We start from the raw sequence: 18766 nt of genomic DNA on the forward strand, positions 1-18766 counted from the left end.
ATAACCTATAGCATTTTAAAAAATTTTCACATAAGTCCTATTTAATAATTTCACATACAATTGACAATATCAAAGCATGAAATTTTCACACATGCACTTTTACATATAATAAACACAGAACATAACATTTAATTATTTTTGTGACTCGGTTTTGTAGTCCTAAAACCACTTTCCGACTAGGGTCAAATTAGGGCTGTCATAGGTTCGACCACGGGTGTTAGACACGGACCTGTCGCATGCCCGTGCTAGTTTCTCAGTTTCAACCACGGGTCTTCCACGCGGGCGTGTCGTATGCCCGTGTTGTTTTGGCAGGCTCGACCACCGCCATGTTGCACGGCCGTGGCGTTTTATCATAGCCCGTGTTTGGGTAAATGCTTGCCCTGTTTTCACACGGCCATAAGCACGCTCGTGTGCTTAGCCGTGTCTCTGTGGAAAACCTATATTCGAGAGCTTTGTTAGTAAGTTAGATGCTAAAGACTAAATTTTTAAAGAAGTTAATACAGTTAGTCCTCGGGTTGCCTCCCGAGAAGCGCTTATTTATAGTCTAAGCTTGATTTACCTCTCCCTTGAATAATCATGGTGGTTTGAGGAGTTTATACTCATCATTCCTGTCATAAATCTCATCAAAATAAGGTTTTAAACGGGTGTTGTTTACCTTAAAAGTGCCGAACTTGGGGTGCCTTACCTCGACCGTACCGAATGGAAAGATACTAAGTACCGTAAGAGGGATTTCTGCATTTGGTGTGGTAGCGACAATGTGGGGATTTGCTTTATCTAATAAGACTCTATCTCCAATCTTAAGTTGATCTGGAAAGGTATTGAGCTCGTTCTATCGTAGATTCGGTTTGTCAGGTGTTCTTGGCTTATGCATCTGCCATTCATCGAGTTCCTCGATTTATAATCTTTGATCGTCATGAGCAGGTCCTCTACTATTGCTTGAGAATGACTCGTGTGCTTCCTTCAAACTCATTTCCTATAAAATAGGTTGTACCATATTATCAGTTCTAGGAGAATGGGTTAAACGATCACCTTCAATTCCCGATGTGTTGCTAGAATTGAGAGCTTGAAGGGTGATTGTTTCGTCTCCCACACGGAGTGTGAGTTCACCTGTGCCAACATGAATAATTGTTTTAGTAGTTGCTAAAAAGGGCCTTCCCAGAATTAGAAGAGTGTTGCTATCCTACTCTATATCTTGAACAATAAAGTCAATAGGAAATATAAATTTATCGATTTTAACTAGTACATCTTCAATAATACCCCTAGGGAACCTTATAGTTTTATCTGCTAATTGAATGCTCATCCTAGTTTGTTTGGGTTTCCCAAGACCTAATTGCTTAAACATTTTGTAGGGCATGACGTTAATACTAGCCCCTAAATCAACTAATGCATTATTAACATCTAAACTACCAATTAAGCAAGGAATTGTAAAACTCCCTGGATCTTTTAGTTTGTTCAATAGTCTATTTTGGAGAATAGCTGAGCAAACTGCGTTTAGCTCCACGTGCGACGCCTCGTCCAACTTTCGCTTATTTGCTAAAAGTTCCTTTAAAAATTTCATTTCATTTGGCATTTGCGATAGGGCTTCAATAAACGGTAAGTTAATATGTAATTTTTTTAAGAGTTTAAGGAATTTACCAAATTATTCATCTGAGCGGTCTTTCCTTGTCGCGTTGGGGTTGACACACGAGGTTTATATTCGACATTCATGGTTTTGTTTTTATTGTTATCTACCTTACCTTGACCTTTGCTTACCATAGTTTCTTGCCTCGGTTCTGGTTCAGGCTCAACAACTCCTTCTTCATCCTGAATATTAATTACGTTGAGCTATTCCCTTGGGTTGGGTTCAGTATTACTTGGCAAGCTACCTTGTGGTCGTTCGACAATTAGTTTGGAAAACTGGCCTATCTGAGTTTCGAGCCCTTGGATCGACGCTTGTTGATTTTTAAGTGTTGTCTTGGTGTTCTGGAAATGAGTTTCTGACACTGAAATAAACTTTGAGAGCATCTCTTCAAGGTTCGGCTTCTTTTCCTGTTGGTAGGGTGGTTGTTGGTAGCCTGGAGGTGGTTGTGGTCTTTGATTTCCTTGACCGCTCCACGAGAAATTGGGGTGGTTCCTCCAACCTGCATTGTAAGTGTTACTTTATGGATTGTTTTGAGATTGAGGATTATTACCCATGTAGTTTAATTGCTTGTTATCCATGTTGTGGCTATAAGGTTGGTATTCCAAGTGGCTTGTTCCACCTCCACTTGCTTCGCACTGCATTACATGGTTAACCTGTGAAGAATTAAGAAAACCATCAATCTTTTTATTTAAGAGTTCTACCTGATTAGAGAGTATGGTGACCTAATTGACGTTATAAATGCCGGCTGTTCTCGTTGGCTTTGTCCTCATGACTTTCCACTGATAGTTATTCAGTGACATCTCCTCTATAAACTCATAGGCATTTTCAGGTGTATTATTATTGATGGTTCTGCCAGCAGCTGCGTCAACCATTTGTCGAGTCGAAGGATTCAGGACATTATGGAACATTTGATCTTGTAGCCAAAGCAGTAAGCCATGGTGAGGGCACCTTCTCAGAAGGTCCTTGTATCTCTCCCATGCATTGTAGAGTGTTTCTAAATCCATCTGCACAAAAGAAGCGATATCATTACATAATTTAGCCGTTTAGCCGGCGGAAAATATTTTAGTAAAAATTTTTCAGTCATTTGTTCCCAAGTAGTAATTGACCCTTGTGGTAACGAGTTCAACCACTATTTAGCTTTGTTCCTCAATGAAAAAGGGAATAATCGAAGATGAATGGCATTATCAGAGACACCATTAATTTTAAATGTATCGCATAGTTCTAAGAAGTTGGCTAAGTAAGCGTTGGGATCCTCATCCTGAAAACCATTAAACTGAACAAATTGCTGTATCATTTGAATAGTGTTAGGTTTTAATTCAAAAGTATTTGTAGCTACAACAGGTCTAACTATGCTCGATTCAGTTCCTGATAAAGAAGGTTTAGCATAATCATACATAGTGCGTGGAGCAGGATTTTGATTAACCGCAATTGCAGGAGGTAGCTGATTGCCTTGGTTTTTAGCCATCTCTTTGGTTAGGGGGTTGAGTATTGTCTTCTTGCTCGTTCTCTATGTATCTTAAGCTTCGCCTCATTTCTCTTTGATTTTTGCGAACTATACGATCAATTTCTTCGTCAAAAAGTAATGGTACTGACAGATTTCTTCTAGTCATAAACTATAAAAACCTGCCAAGAGAAGGAAAAAGTAAATTAATAAATAATAATAAATTAAAGTGCACGAAAAATAAATGGCTAAAGTAATAAAAATTGAGTGCTCCTAATATTTCAGTTCCTCGGCAGCGGGGCAAAAAACTTGATCGCGTGATTTCGTGATAGGTTTTAAATATTTATAATTACTCGTTCTTGAACTAACTATTATCGTGATGTAGGCAAGTTTACCTATCGAACAGTAGTATAGTTTTAGCAAGACTAGATTGTCAAACCCAAAGGAACTAAAAGTACTAGTAATGACTATCTTTTTATTATCTAGCCTAAGAATAAAGAGGTTTTTGTTTTAACTAACTAATTATCTAAACTAAGAATGCACAGAGAATAGAATTGGGGAATTGCTTTTGGAAAAAAATTTGATTGAATGAAGACAATACCTAAAGAAAAATCCACCTAGACAGTACCCGATAACTTTGATCACGTGTGTAGTACTAAGTGCAGGCTACTACGTGTACCGGATAATTGGTCGCATGTGTAGTACTAAGTGCAGGCTAATATGCGTACCAGATAGCTTTGGTTACAAGTGTGAAAATATGTGCAAACAACTGAGTATCAGTTATTATTCCGAAGAGTTCAACGGGAAGGTTAATTAAGTAAAAATACATGTGAATATGATTATATGATGAATAAGTGCATGTATATGTTTAAGAAAATTTTGAGCAATATGCTCGATATTTGAGTAAACTTCGATAATACAAAATGGATAAAGTGAAATTATGTAAGAGTGAATTTTAGTAGTAAAACAGTGTTGCACAACAGCAGTTGTGTGACGTTGAAGATTCACCAAAAATTGTGTAAGTTGAATTAAATTTCAAATAAATTATGTAATTAAAGCTTAATGAGCCTATTTTTATACAAAAGAAACAGGGGGAGCAAAAGAGTTCTATGTTATGTGATATTATAATTTTTGTGAGATAGTGTCAGAATGAATTCGAGATCCCCTGTTCTTACTTGGAAAAATTGTTAAAAATTGTAGAAAAATAATTATGGGTTATAATTTATATGCCTAGAAATAAACATGAACATTATCCAAGTTTTTTACTATGAGATCTTTAATTTTTAGCAAAAAGAGGTCAGAACTGTTGGACAGTGAAGTAGGGGAAACTTTAATGAATAAACTGCACTAATTGGCTAAACCAATAATTCTGAAATTTTTATGGTAAGAAATTATATGAGTCTAGCTTTTTGGAAAATTAACGGATTTAAATTTGGAGTTCCGTAACTCCAGAAATAAATGATATAGTGACAGTGACTCAAGAAAATAGCTTGACCTGAACATGAGATTATGTACTGTTATGATTGTTTTATTTTGAGAAATATGTTGATAAATTGTATATCACTTACGTACTTACTTACTAAGCTTTACGTTACTCTCTTTTCTTTCTCTTGTCTTATAGTGTCACTAGGCCAGCTCAGGATTCGGAGATCGTCGGAGATCCATCCGCACTATCAATACTTTTTGGTATTTTGTAAACATTATTTTGGGGTTATGGCATGTATAGGTAACTTGGTTATTTTTGTTATATATCATAATTAAATTGGCCTAAAATGTTGGTCTTCAAAATTTAATAGTTCATTTTGTATATGCCCGTTGATTTTAACTAATATTGTTCAGGTTATAGGACATGAAAATGTATGTTTTTTTTTAAAAAAAAACATACTATGTCATGATTTCATCCGTTTGCATGTATTATGTTCTGGTAATGTCTCGTACCCTGTTCCGGCTTAGAACACGGGTAAGGGGTGTTACAATACATGCCATAGTTGTATATTGATAGTGTGACGAGCCCTGACGATTATAAATTATGTTTTCATATAATAAATGGATCCCGATAGAGCTAACGCGGATGATGTGGAGAGTAATGTGCCGACTCCCACTGAAGGGACCGCGCCTGTCGAAAGCGAGCCCGTGACAATGGGCCATGGAGAGAAGCCTACCTCCGTATGATGGATGCTTGGTATACGGAGTTTGTTCGTGCAAATCCAAACACTCCACCTCCCCTACCTCCTCTGATTCCTCAGCATGCCCTTGTAGCTCCTCAAGGAGTAGATATGGTTAGGAGAGAGAAACCTCCGGTAGACAAGATTCGAAAGCAAGGGGCCGAGGAATTTTGAGCTAATATTGAGGACGACCCAGAGTGAGAAGAGTTCTGGTTTTGAAAATACCATTAGGGTATTTGATGAGCTACCGTGTACACCTAAGGAGTGCGTGAAGTGTGCAGTATCACTCCTACGAGACTTGATCTACCAATGGTGGAATACACTCATGTTCGTTGTACTGAGAGAGATGATAACTTGGGAATTCTTCCAGGAAGAGTTCTGGAAGAAGTACATTAGCCAGAGATTTATAGACCAGAAGAGGAAGGAATTTTTATAGCTGAAGTAAGGTCGTATGACAGTGATGGAATATGAACGTGAGTTTGTAAGGCTCAACAAGATATCTACCGAGGCCATAATGTGTAAGAGATTTAAGGATGGCCTGAATGAAGATATTCGAGTATTTTTTGACATCCTAGTGTTAATGGAATTTGTAGTACTGGTTGAGAGAGCTTGCAGAGCAGAAGAATTTGTTAAAGAGAAGAGAAAGGTAGCTATTAAGTCGCATGATTCAAGGAAGGGATAGATTGGGAAGTCACATCAGTCCTCATCTAAGAGATCGAGGGAATTCACTACCCAATCGAATGCTTCAGGGGGTTCTCGAGTAAAAACAAGAACAAACAGTACATGGCATCTAAAGCCCAAACCACTTCCATCGTAAGTGTTGGTAGTGCTCGGACAAATAAGTTGGAGTGTTCACAGTGTGGTAGGCATCATTTTGATGAGTGCCCAGAGAATGAAAGAGGTTGTTTCAAATGTCAGTCATTAGACCACTTCATCCAAAACTGTCCTGAATTAGATGAGAAAAAGAAAAAGCAAGAGGTAAGGGCAACTAGTCCTCCTACGAGGGGTAGACCACAAAAAAATCCAGGCAGTAGGGTTAGCAGTAGAGGTGCTCCTAGAGATTCAACTGTGAGGTCCGAGGGTCGTGTGCCTGCAAGGACTTATGCCATTCACGCTCGCGAAGAGGCATCTTCACCAGATGTGATTATGGGTACTTTTTCTCTTCATGATATTCCTGTTATGCTTTGATTTATCCGAGGTCTACTCATTTCTATGTATGCATGAAATTAGTACCTAGTATGAATATGTCTGTTGAGTCTACCGAATTTGTGATAAAAGTGTCAAACCTGTTAGGCAGGCATGTGATAGTTGATAAAGTGTGTAGAGATTGTCCTTTGATGATTAGGGGTCATTGTTTCCGGCTAACCTCATGCTACTACCATTTGATGAATTTGATCTAATTCTTGGTAGGGATTGGTTGACTGCTCATGACGTGATGGTGAATTGTGGTAACAAGTTCATTGAAATGAAATGTGAGAATTGGGATATTATTCGGGTTAAATCAGGTGAACCGGATAACTCACCAGTACTGATCTCGTCTTTGATTGCCGAGAAAAATTTGAGAAAAGGGTATGGGTCCTACCTAGCATTTGTGTTGAACACCAAAGAGTCTGAAGTGAAAATTAAGGCTCCGTTTGTTTGCCAGTAAAATGTTTTTCGGAAAATGATTTCTGGAAAATGATTTACTTTTCTGGTTTTTGGATGAATCTGTGTAAAATATTTTCTGTTGTTTGGCAAATTCCCTGAAAATATTTTTCGAAAAATTTGTTTTTACATATATTAATAAATTTATATTTTAAATTGTTTTTACATATATTGCAATAAATAAATCAAATTAAATATATAATAATACTTAATTATTAAGCTAGAATATTAACCGTCATAAATTGAAAACAACCAAATTATATTCACACTTTTTCAGATAAACTTCAAACATAAATACTTTAAGAAGAAAAAGAGAAACCCCTACAACATAGGTTTTCCTTGTATACATAATGGAACTTTATTAGCTTAATATTGATGACCACAAAAACTTTATTGTTCATCAACTTAATTTAACAGAGAAATTATTTTTTCTCAGACAGAAGACATTGAAACTAGGAGCTCAAGTCAAAGCTCAAAGCCTTGTATGAACATACAACCAGTGGCAAGGAACCAATTAATATCCTAAGAAAGTTGTTCTATATTAGTACAAGTTTCAACTTCATGCCATGTTTATAACTTGTGCTGTGAGGTTGCCTTTTGCTAGATCACTACCAGCTGGTTTCCCCAGCTGCTCTGGTGATTGTGTAAAATCCAATATGTCATGGACAACTTGGAATGATAGGCCAAGATTCTTTCCATATTAATACATTTGCTCTGTTACAGTACGATCAGCTCCATTGAAATTGGCGGCTCCCTTGGCACTAGCTGCAATCAATGAAGCTATTTTGTAATAACTCTTCAGCAAATAATCTTCAATTTTGACATCACAGTCAAACAAACTCACCACTTAAAAAATCCTTAATAACCTGCAATATCATTAATGAGGATACACTTGAGACTAGTTAAAGTGAAATATCAATAGTTTGAGAACTATCTCAATAGCCACAGCATGTTTCGAATCTCCACAGGTCGTACATTTTAGTCAATACTTTGGTTTACATCCAAACGAGATGGTAAATGTTAGGCATAGGTCATACATACCTAGCTAATGAGCTTAATGAGGTCAACAATTTAGCTAACACTTTTTCGAATGAACTGAATTGCTAGCACTTTTTCTCCCATGGATATGTAACACTGAGCAATTTTGTGATGTAAATGGTCTTGTCAAAGGAAATAGGAAATAAAAATAAGAAAGCAGCAGCACTCTAGTATTCTAAAAATAAAATAGGTGCATTGAAAGATAAAGACAAACCTGCTCAGCTGAAAACAAACATATATTCAAAAGTTAAAAAAATTAATACCAAAAGGACCACGAGCATGAGAGAAGCAACGTACCGCCTCATCAACATCCATTGAAAAATATTTAGGGGAAATGAAACTTCACTTTAACAATTATGTAATGGAAACCTAGAAGATAGGCAACAAAACTAACCCCCTATTATCAAAATAGAGTAGCTATCTATAAAGCAACTGCAATGTAACTGCCAAATTGCAAAGCCTATTTTTAGACCTTATTAGTCTCAGTAATTGGTCTAGTTTACTATTTGTTACTAAACCCTATATGATCTACAAATTCATAACCTTCAAGTTTCTACATCTGTGTTTAAGCTCAAAGATATGGTCTATATTAGAAGCGTGGTCTATATTATGAAAATTCAAGGTTCTCTGGTTAGGAAAGGCGGGTGCAAGTGTAAAGATTATATACAAAGTATCCTCTTTTGTGCTTGTGCTACAGTCCTGGGAAACCCATCAAAAATGAAACCTTTTTTACATGAAGGTTTCTTCATTGCTTCATCGATAATGCCAACAACCAGGTCATCAGAAATAAGTTCTCCCTGAGAAACAATAGCTAAGCACCTCATTAGTCATTAGCAAACTAGTAGTAAGAAATATTTTAAAAAATCCAAACAGGCAGGGGAACTAATTTGACCTTATCCATAGCTTTCTTAGCCTTGATACCAAGTGGGGTTTTAGCAAAAACAGCAGCTTTAAGCATATCACCAGTGGCCAAGGGACACTGTGACAGCCCTAAATTGACCCTAGTCGGAAAGCAGTTTCGGGACCGCTAAACCGAATCACTGAAGTATTTGAATATGATATTTATTGTCTAAAATGTGTGAATATGAATGTGTGAAAGTTTTAAGCTTCGATTTAGTCGATTGCATGTGAATTCAGCTAATAGGATTTATATGTGACAGTTTTAAAATGTGACAGGTTAATCTATAAGGATCAATTAATGCATGTTATAAGAATGATGGGTTTGCATGTCAACCTTCCAATTATAATGAGTAGTGGCCGGCCATGGATGGGTAATTGATGATAATATGAATTTTCTATTAGCATTATTAGTTTAGAAAATAAAATAGTGAATTTAGAATGATAAAACATGAGGTGAGTGGGAGGAGAAACCAAAGTTGTCTCACCCTTACTCCCCCATTGCCGTGACTAGAGAAAGAGGAGGAAGAAAAATCTTTAGGGAAGAAATTCGGCCAAGGTGGATAGCAAGAGGAAGCTCAAGAGCTTGGAGGATCAAAGTTGGATACGGGAAAGGAAAAAGTGATCGAATAGCCGTTGAAATCGCTCGACAACATCCGAGATTTTGGTTCGTCAGCTATCGGACTCGGGAGTGTCAAAGTCGAAGTCGCCCACACTATCAAAGCTCTTTTGGTACTCTTTTAGTTGAACTCTATTAATGGCATGTATAGGACTGCCCTTTTGTTGTTAGTCAAGTACCTTCGGTAATGTATATATTTGGATAGCCATGCGAAAATGGCTTATATATATTTTGACCATAGCGTTATAATCATTTTGTATGTTGTTCATTGAGTGGTATGGAAATGTTGGTAACGATTAGCCATTGGAATGGTTAATCACGATCATTTTGGTGCTATGTATGACAAAACTCTAGTTGATCCATGGAAAATCATGAAATAGGTATAGTCTACCTTAAAAACAGATGCTGACAGCAGCAGTGATGTGAATTTGAAAAATCACTAAAAATAGTATGAATGGAATTAAATAGCGAATAAATTATGTAATCGAACCATGATGAGTCTATTTTCATATGGAAGAAACAAAATGATCATATGAGCCGTATTTTAAGGGATGTTTAAGCTTTCGTGAAATAGGGCCAGAGCGATTTCTGGATCCCCTATTCTGAATTTTGAAATTTACTATAAATTAACCAGATATAATTAGAAGTCATGCCCTATATGTACAGATTCCTTTTCGAGTCTAGTTTCTTTAGAAACAAACGACATAAGTATTGAAGCCCTGTACAGGAAGATATCTAAGTCGTAATACATGAAGGTCAGAGTAGTCGAACCCTGTAGTAGGGGAGACTTAACTAATAAACTGTACTAATTGGCTTGACTAAAAATTCTAGAAAACAATTTGTAGACGGACATATGAGTCTAGTTTCAAAAAACATTTACAGAACCGGTTTTCGAGTTTTGGAACTCAAGATATGATTTTTAAGGTGACAGTGACGCAGTTAGCCAGCTTGTCTGGAAATTTTACAATGAACTGTGTTTTACAATGAAATAAGTCTGTTAACACCTCGTGTTCGACTCCGGCAACGGTCTCGGGCACGGGGCGTTACAATTTTATTGGTATCAGAGCTACGGTTTAGTCGATTCTAGGACTACCGTAATACGTTTGGGTCTAGCTATACATGCCATTATGAGTTTATGTGATAGTGTGGTGATTTCTGACAGTTAAAATGTGTTTCCATATAGAAATGGATCCCGATCCCAACCGAACGGTAGCTGATGATCTTGAGAGTGTAGCGCGTGCTCCCGCAAAAGGGACAGCGCCGGCGGACTCTCAACCTATTGCTAGTAATCAGAATGATGAAGCTAGACAAGCTTTTTATAGCGTGATGAATGATTGGTTCAACCAATACATTCAAACTAATACGGCTGTTCCACAACCTCCATTCCCGACTAATACAACCTCCGCACCTACAATACCTCCGGTAACTGACTAAATAAGGTCAAATAAGCCCCCAGTTGATAGAATTCGAAAACACGGGGCTACTAAATTTAAAGCTACGGATAGCGATGATGCCGAGCAAGCTGAATTTTGGTTGGACAACACTATTCGGGTACTCGATGAGCTATCTTGCACACCCGATGAGTGCCTAAAGTGTACTATCTCCTTGCTACGTGATTCTGCCTACTATTGGTGGAATACGTTGATTTCTGTTGTGCCCAGAGAGCAAGTAACTTGGGAGTTTTTCCAAACTGAGTTTCAGAAAAAGTATATCAGTCAGAGATTCATTGATCAAAAACGGAAGGAATTTCTTGAACTTAAACAAGGTTCTATGTCGGTTACTGATTATGAACGAAAGTTTGTAAGACTTAGCCGGTACGCTCGAGAATGCATTTCTTCAGAAGCTGTGATGTGTAAACGTTTAGAGGATGGACTGAACGATAATATAAAGCTGTATGTTGGCATTTTAGAAATCCGAGAATTTGTGGTACTTGTCGAGCGAGCTTGCAAAGCCGAGGAGCTCAGTAAGGAGAAAAGAAAATCTGATATGGGAGCAAAGGAGTTTCGTAAGAGATCTTCGGGAAAGCCCTTTCAACAGTCATCGAATAAATTTAGAGATGATTTAGGCCGATCTAGAGACACTTCGGGCTTTTCTAGACGAGATCGTGATCGACCCCCTGTGGGTACACGAGTCACTTCGGTCGCCAGTGTTGGAAATGAACGTCGAGACAGAACAGAGTGCCAGTATTGTGGTAAATGGCATTTGGGGAGTTGTAGATTCCATGACCGCTCCTGTTACAAGTGTGGATCAGCTAACCACTTTATTAAAGATTGCCCGAGATTGTCTGAACAGAATGTAAATCAAAGTGGGAAACCGGGTGCTACCACTGCTCGAGGTAGACCATCTAGAAACACGGGAAATCCTAGTGGTGGTCAGAGAGGATCTAGAGACGCTACAACCAGATCTGAGGCTCGTGCTCCTGCTAGGGCTTATGCTATACGCACACGCGAGGATGCTTCCTCGCCAGATGTTATTACCGGTACTTTTACTCTCTTTGATACTAATGTGATTGCTTTGATTGACCCTGGTTCTACTCATTCTTATATATGTGAAACCTTAGCATCTAGTAAGACTTTACTTATTGAGTCTACTGAGTTCGTAATTCGAGTGTCGAATCCCTTGGGTCGTTATGTACTTGTTGACAAAGTGTGTAAGAAATGTCCCCTAGTAATCCGAGGTTTCTGTTTTCCGGCCGATTTGATGCTTTTATCGTTTGATGAATTTGATGTTATCCTCAGTATGGATTGGTTGACCGTACATGATGCAATTGTAAATTGCAAAAGAAAAACTATTGATTTGAGGTGTGTAAATAACGAGATAATCCGAGTTGAGTCTACTGACTTGATTGGGTTGCCAGCTGTAATATCATCAATGTTGGCTCAGAAATATGTAAGAAAGGGGTGTGAAGCATACCTTGCGTATGTACTTGATGACAAAGAGTTAAAAAAGAAACCTGAATCTGTGCCGGTGGTTTGTGAATACCCGGATGTTTTTCCCGAAGAATTACCGGGTTTACCACCTGTTCGGGAGGTATAGTTTGGTATTGAGCTTGTACCTGGGACTACACCAATTTCGATAGCTCTGTATCGTATGGCACCAACCGAGTTAAAAGAGTTGAAAGCTCAGTTGCAAGAGTTGACGGATAGAGGTTTCGCTCGACCAAGTTTCTCACCTTGGGGTGCACCAGTATTGTTTGTGAAAAAGAAGGACGGAACCATGAGGTTGTGCATCGACTATCGTCAGTTGAATAAAGTGACAATAAAGAATAAATATCCGTTACCGCATATTGATGATTTGTTTAATCAACTAAAGGGAGCCTCGGTGTTTTCAAAGATAGATTTGAGATCGGGTTATTATCAGTTGCGAATTCGAGATTCGGACATACCAAAAATTGCTTTCAGAATGGGATACGGTCACTATGAATTCTTAGTGATGCCGTTTGGGCTCACTAATGCCCCCACGGTATTTATGGATCTGATGAATCGGATCTTCAGACCGTATTTAGATCGGTTTGTAGTTGTGTTTATCGATGATATTTTGGTCTATTCGAGAAATGAAACTGATCATGCTGAACACCTGGGATTAGTGTTGCAAATTTTACGGGATAAGCAGTTGTATGCTAAGTTCAGTAAGTGTGAGTTCTGGCTAAGAGAGGTTAGCTTCTTGGGACATGTGGTATCTGCATCGGGTATTCGAGTTGATCCGAGCAAAATTTCAGCCATACTTAACTGGAAGCCTCCGAGAAATATTACTGAAGTTCAGAGCTTTTTGGGGCTTGCCGGTTACTACAGGCACTTTGTAAAGGGTTTCTCGATGATAGCCACACCAATAACGAAACTACTTCAGAAAGATGTTAAGTTTGAATGGACAGAAAAGTGTCAGAAAAGTTTCGATCAACTGAAAACTTATTTGACTGAAGCTCTAGTACTAGTGCAGCCTGAATCAGGCAAAGAGTTTGTCATTTATAGTGATGCATCCCTACTTGGGTTGGGTTGCGTATTGATGAAAGAGGGTCGAATTGTAGTTTATGCATCGAGACAACTGAAGCCACATGAGAAAAATTATCCGACCCATGATCTCGAACTAGCTGCCATCGTGTTCGCTTTGAAAATATGGCGACATTACTTATTTGGTGAGAAGTGCCATGTATATTCGGATCACAAAAGTCTCAAATATTTGATGACTCAAAGAGACTTGAATCTGCGACAAAGACGTTGGCTCGAGTTGTTAAAAGATTATGAGCTTGTCATTGACTATCACCCAGGAAAGGCTAATGTGGTTGCGGATGCTTTAAGTAGTAAATCACTATTTGCTTTACGACCGATGAATGTACACTTGTCTGTTCTATCCGACAATGTCTTAGTAGCAGAATTAAAGGCCAAACCATTGTTGATTCATCAAATTCGTAAAGCTCAGAAAGTCGATGATGAATTGGTCGCAAGACGGGCTGAATGTGTTTCGAATATGGAATCAGAGTTTCAAATTGATGATGACGATTGTTTGAGGTTCAGAAGTCGTTTGTGTGTTCCAAGAAATTCAGAACCTATTTCGATGATCTGAACGAAGCTCATTGTAGCCGAATGTCAATTCACCCGGGGAGTACGAAAATGTACAAAGATCTGAGACGTCAATTTTGGTGGCATGGTATGAAACAAGACATTTCCGATTTTGTTTCGTAGTGTTTAATATGTCAGCAAGTGAAGGAGGAACATCAAGTGCCTACGGGTTTACTTCAGCCGATCATGATACCTGAATGGAAATGGGATCGAGTCTCGATGGATTTTGTATCTGGGTTGCCAGTATCGGCAAGTAAGAAAGATGCGATTTGGGTTGTTGTTGATAGACTGACTAAGTCAGCTCACTTTATCCCCGTACGTACGGATTTTTCATTGGATAAACTAGCTGAATTGTATGTTTCTCAGATTGTGAGATTACATGGGGTACCTATTTCTATTGTGTCGGACAGAGATCCGAGATTCACCTCGCGATTTTGGAAGCAATTGCAAGAAGCTTTGGGTACCAAGCTGCATTTTAGCACTGCTTTTCATCCCCAAACCGATGGTCAATCCGAGCGGATAATTCAGATACTCGAGGATATGTTGAGATGTTGCATCCTTGAGTTTAGTGGTTCATGGGAACGGTATTTACCTTTGATTGAATTCGCTTACAACAATAGTTTTCAATCAAGTATTAAGATGGCACCTTACGAGGCTTTGTACGGTCGTAAATGCCGTACACCATTGTTTTGGACCGAGCTCTGTGAAAGTAAAATTTTCGGAGTTGATTTGATTAAAGAGGCTGAGCAGAAAGTAAAAATAATTCGTGAAAGTCTGAAGGCAGCATCCAATCGTTAGAAGTCGTACGCGGATTTAAAACGAAGAGATATTGAGTATCAGGTGGGAGACAAAGTGTTTCTTAAGGTTTCACCTTGGAAAAAGATACTCAGATTTGGCCGTAAGGGCAAACTGAGTCCGAGATTCATTGGGCCGTATGAAATCTCCGAACGAGTTGGTCCAGTTGCATATAGGTTGCTTTTACCCCCTGAACTTGAAAGGATTCACAACGTTTTTCATGTTTCGATGCTTCGACGTTATAGATTTGATCCTTCGCACATAATTAGTCCATCAGAGGTTGAAATTCAATCTGACTTGAGTTATGAAGAAGAACCGATTCGTATCCTAGCTCGTGAAGTGAAAGAGTTGTGAAACAAAAGGGTTCCGTTAGTAAAAGTGTTATGGCTCAAACACGGAATCGAAGAAGCTACTTGGGAAACCAAGAACTCTATGAAAGAACGATACCCAAACCTATTTACCGGTAAGATTTTCGAGGACGAAAATTTCTTAAGTGGGGGAGAGTTGTGACAGCCCTAAATTGACCCTAGTCGGAAAGCGGTTTCGGGACCGCTAAACCGAATCACCAAAGTATTTGAATATGATATTTATTGTCTAAAATGTGTGAATATGAATGTGTGAAAGTTTTAAGCTTCGATTTAGTCGATTGCATGTGAATTCAGCTAATAGGACTTATATGTGACACTTTTAAAATGTGACAGGTTAATCTATAAGGATCAATTAATGCATGTTATAAGAATGATGGGTTTGCATGTCAAATTTCCAATTATAATGAGTAGTGGCCGGCCATGGATGGGTCATTGATGATAATATGAATTTTCTATTAGCATTATTAGTTTAGAAAATAAAATAGTGAATTTAGAATGATAAAACATGAGGTGAGTGGGAGGAGAAACCAAAGTTGTCTCACCCTTACTCCCCCATTGCCTTGACTAGAGAAAGAGGAGGAAGAAAAATCTTTAGGGAAGAAATTCGGCCAAGGTGGATAGCAAGAGGAAGCTCAAGAGCTTGGAGGATCAAAGTTGGATAAGGGAAAGGAAAAAGTGATCGAATAGCCGTTGAAATCGCTCGACAACATCCGAGATTTTGGTTCGTCAGCTATCGGACTCGGGAGTGTCAAAGTCGAAGTCGCCCACACTATCAAAGCTCTTTTGGTACTCTTTTAGTTGAACTCTGTTAATGGCATGTATAGGACAGCCCTTTTGTTGTTAGTCAAGTACCTTCGGTAATGTATATATTTGGATAGCCATGCGAAAATGGCTTATATATATTTTGACCATAGCGTTATAATCATTTTGTATGTTGTTCATTGAGTGGTATAGAAATTTTGGTAACAATTAGCCATTGGAATGGTTAATCACGATCATTTTGGTGCTATGTATGACAAAACTCTAGTTGATCCATGGAAAATCATGAAATAGGTATAGTCTACCTTAAAAACAGATGCTGACAGCAGCAGTGATGTGAATTTGAAAAATCACTAAAAATAGTAGGAATGGAATTAAATAGCGAATAAATTATGTAATCGAACCTTGATGAGTCTATTTTCATATGGAAGAAACAAAACCATCATATGAGCCGTATTTTAATGGATGTTTAAGCTTTCGTGAAATAGGGACAGAGCGATTTCTGGATCCCCTGTTCTGACTTTTGAAATTTACTATAAATTAACTAGATATAATTAGAAGTTATTCCCTATATTTACAGATTCCTTTTCGAGTCTATTTTCTTTAGAAACAAAGGGCATAAGTATTGAAGCCCTGTACAGGAAGATATCTAAGTCGTAATACATGAAGGTCAGAGTAGTCAAACCCTGTAACAGGGGAGACTTTAACTAATAAACTGTACTAATTGGCTTGACCAAAAATTCTAGAAAACAATTTGTAGACGGACATATGAGTCTAGTTTCAGGAAAAAATTATGGAACCGGTTTTCGAGTTTTGGAACTTGAGATATGATTTTTAAGGTGACAGTGACGCAGTTAGCCAGCTTGTCTGGAAATTTTAAAATGAACTGTGTTTTACAATGAAATAAGTCTGTTAACACCTCGTGTTCGACTCCGGCAACGGTCTCGGGCACGGGGCGTTACAGACACAAGCAGTGCTCATCCTTAATTATTGGTGATTGAGTGCCTTTTCCAAATCCAGGTGGACCTATCAATCATAGGATTGCCCTGTAATTAGAAACATGCCATTCTTCTACCAAATTTCAGATAGTAAATTGTTAGATGTGTAAAGAATGCTATTTGAATGCAGCATGCTTCTGTGATGCTGCTATGACACAATACGGGCTATTAACAATTTGAGACTTTTGAGAAAAATAAATGTAAAAGCCAAACTTTAGTGTCTTTCTAGTCACGTTCAAGCAACCTAAATTCCACGCTATGCAAGCAAGATTTGTACTTCAGATCAAGCGATTGTCTCAACATTGCTGCATGGAACTTTACAACTATAGAAAGACCAATATCTTAGAAGGTCATCAACAATGGACTACGTACCCTGAGAAGGGGCACTCATCTTTAGTCTTGCAGAAAATAGTACCATTTTTGCATGGCAAAAGGTGATGCATAAGGAATATACAAGTTCGATGTTGGCATTAGAATCGCTTCATTTTTTTTGACTTTTTTTATATAAATCTAAACATAAACAATGAGTATTTATTACATATTATAAAATCAAAATTTCCCAGCACTCATACTTTTTCAAAAAATAATCATTAGAAATTCATCCAGTGCCCCCACTTTGACTCTGCCTTTAGAGACATAGTTGTTCATTTAAATTGTATGAAAAGTTTAATAAAATAGAGTTAAAAAATTTAATCTAAATTTGGAGCATTGAAAATTCGAGTACATTCTTTTGCAATTCTATTTAAACGAACAAAAAATTTGACATGAACAAACTTCAACAAACTCTAGGATCTGAAAATTTCATTTTCCATGTTATTACTAGAAAAAAAATTCAAAGAAAGAATTGAAAAAATAAGAAGAATTGAATCCAAGTTGCAAAAATAAAAATAAAGCGAGAGTCAAAAAAATAAAGGGAAAAAAAGAGAACCAATGAGGATGAGGCACTTATCGGGTTTGGGGGCGCACGTCATACGGTGGAGAAGCTCATTCATTAGAGATTCGGAGGGTATTTCTTCCAAGTTCACCGAACTACACGCCATTTCTTTTCTTTCTAAGGGTTTTTGGTTCTAAGTTTTAAACAGTCTTTCAAGTTAATGGGAAAGGGAAGATCGGCTTCTAATTTTCCTGAAAATGTCTTACTAAATTAGAAATGGTAAGACAATTTCCAAAATTAAGAGCTTCTTTTCCCGTGATTTATAATTGGTTTTACTTTAGGAAAATATTTTCAGTCAAACAAACACTGGAAAAGGCTAAAAATCTCTTCCAGAAAATGTTTTACCCCCAAACAAATGTACCCTAAGATAGTTCCTGTGGTATACGAGTACCCGGATGTATTTCCAGAAGAGTTGCCCCGGTTGCCTCCAACCAGAGAAGTTGACTTTGGTATCGAGTTAGTCCTTAGTACGGCACCTATCTCGATTGCTCCGTATAGAATGGCTCCAACGGAGTTAAAGGAGATGAAGACTCAATTACAAGAGTTAATGGATAAAGGCTTTGCAAGACCGAGCTATTCACCGTGGGGTGCTCCGATACATTTTGTGAAAAAGAAAGATAGGTCGATGAGATTATGCATAGACTATAGACAACTCAACAAGGTGACCGTGAAGAAAAAATATCCCTTGCCAAGAATCGATGATCTATTTGATCAGTTGAAGGGAGCCACCATGTTTTCTAAGATAGATTTAAGGTCAAGCTACTACTAGTTAAGGGTTAAGAAACAAGACGTATCGAAAACTGCTTTTCAGATGAGGTATGACCATTATGAGTTCCTTGTCAAGCCCTTTGGTTTAACAAATACCCCTACGATATTTATGGATTTAATGAACCGCATTTTTTGACCATATTTGGATATGTTTATCATCATT

At 37.9% G+C, this 18766-nt stretch overlaps 1 protein-coding gene and 1 non-coding gene across 2 annotated transcripts; one reads left to right on the forward strand and one right to left on the reverse strand.

Annotated features, from left to right (window-relative positions):
- The first annotated feature begins 2551 nt into the window (after positions 1 to 2551).
- On the forward strand, positions 2552 to 2658 carry LOC121212024 (small nucleolar RNA R71). The gene has a single exon (XR_005907236.1). It is a non-coding gene; the product is annotated as a small nucleolar RNA R71 (small nucleolar RNA).
- Positions 2659 to 8568: 5910 nt separating this feature from the next.
- On the reverse strand, positions 8569 to 17941 carry LOC107952638 (adenylate kinase 4-like). Its single transcript, XM_016887831.2, has 4 exons — positions 17830 to 17941; positions 16870 to 16929; positions 8802 to 8899; positions 8569 to 8706 (listed from the first exon to the last, which is right to left on the reverse strand). The coding sequence occupies exons 1-4, from the start codon at positions 17939 to 17941 to the stop codon at positions 8569 to 8571; spliced, it is 408 nt and encodes a 135-aa protein (XP_016743320.1).
- Between the last annotated feature and the right edge of the window lie 825 nt (positions 17942 to 18766).

The sequence above is a fragment of the Gossypium hirsutum genome, chromosome A12 (genome assembly GCF_007990345.1).
Source record: "Gossypium hirsutum isolate 1008001.06 chromosome A12, Gossypium_hirsutum_v2.1, whole genome shotgun sequence".
In the NCBI taxonomy this organism is placed as follows: Eukaryota; Viridiplantae; Streptophyta; class Magnoliopsida; order Malvales; family Malvaceae; genus Gossypium; species Gossypium hirsutum.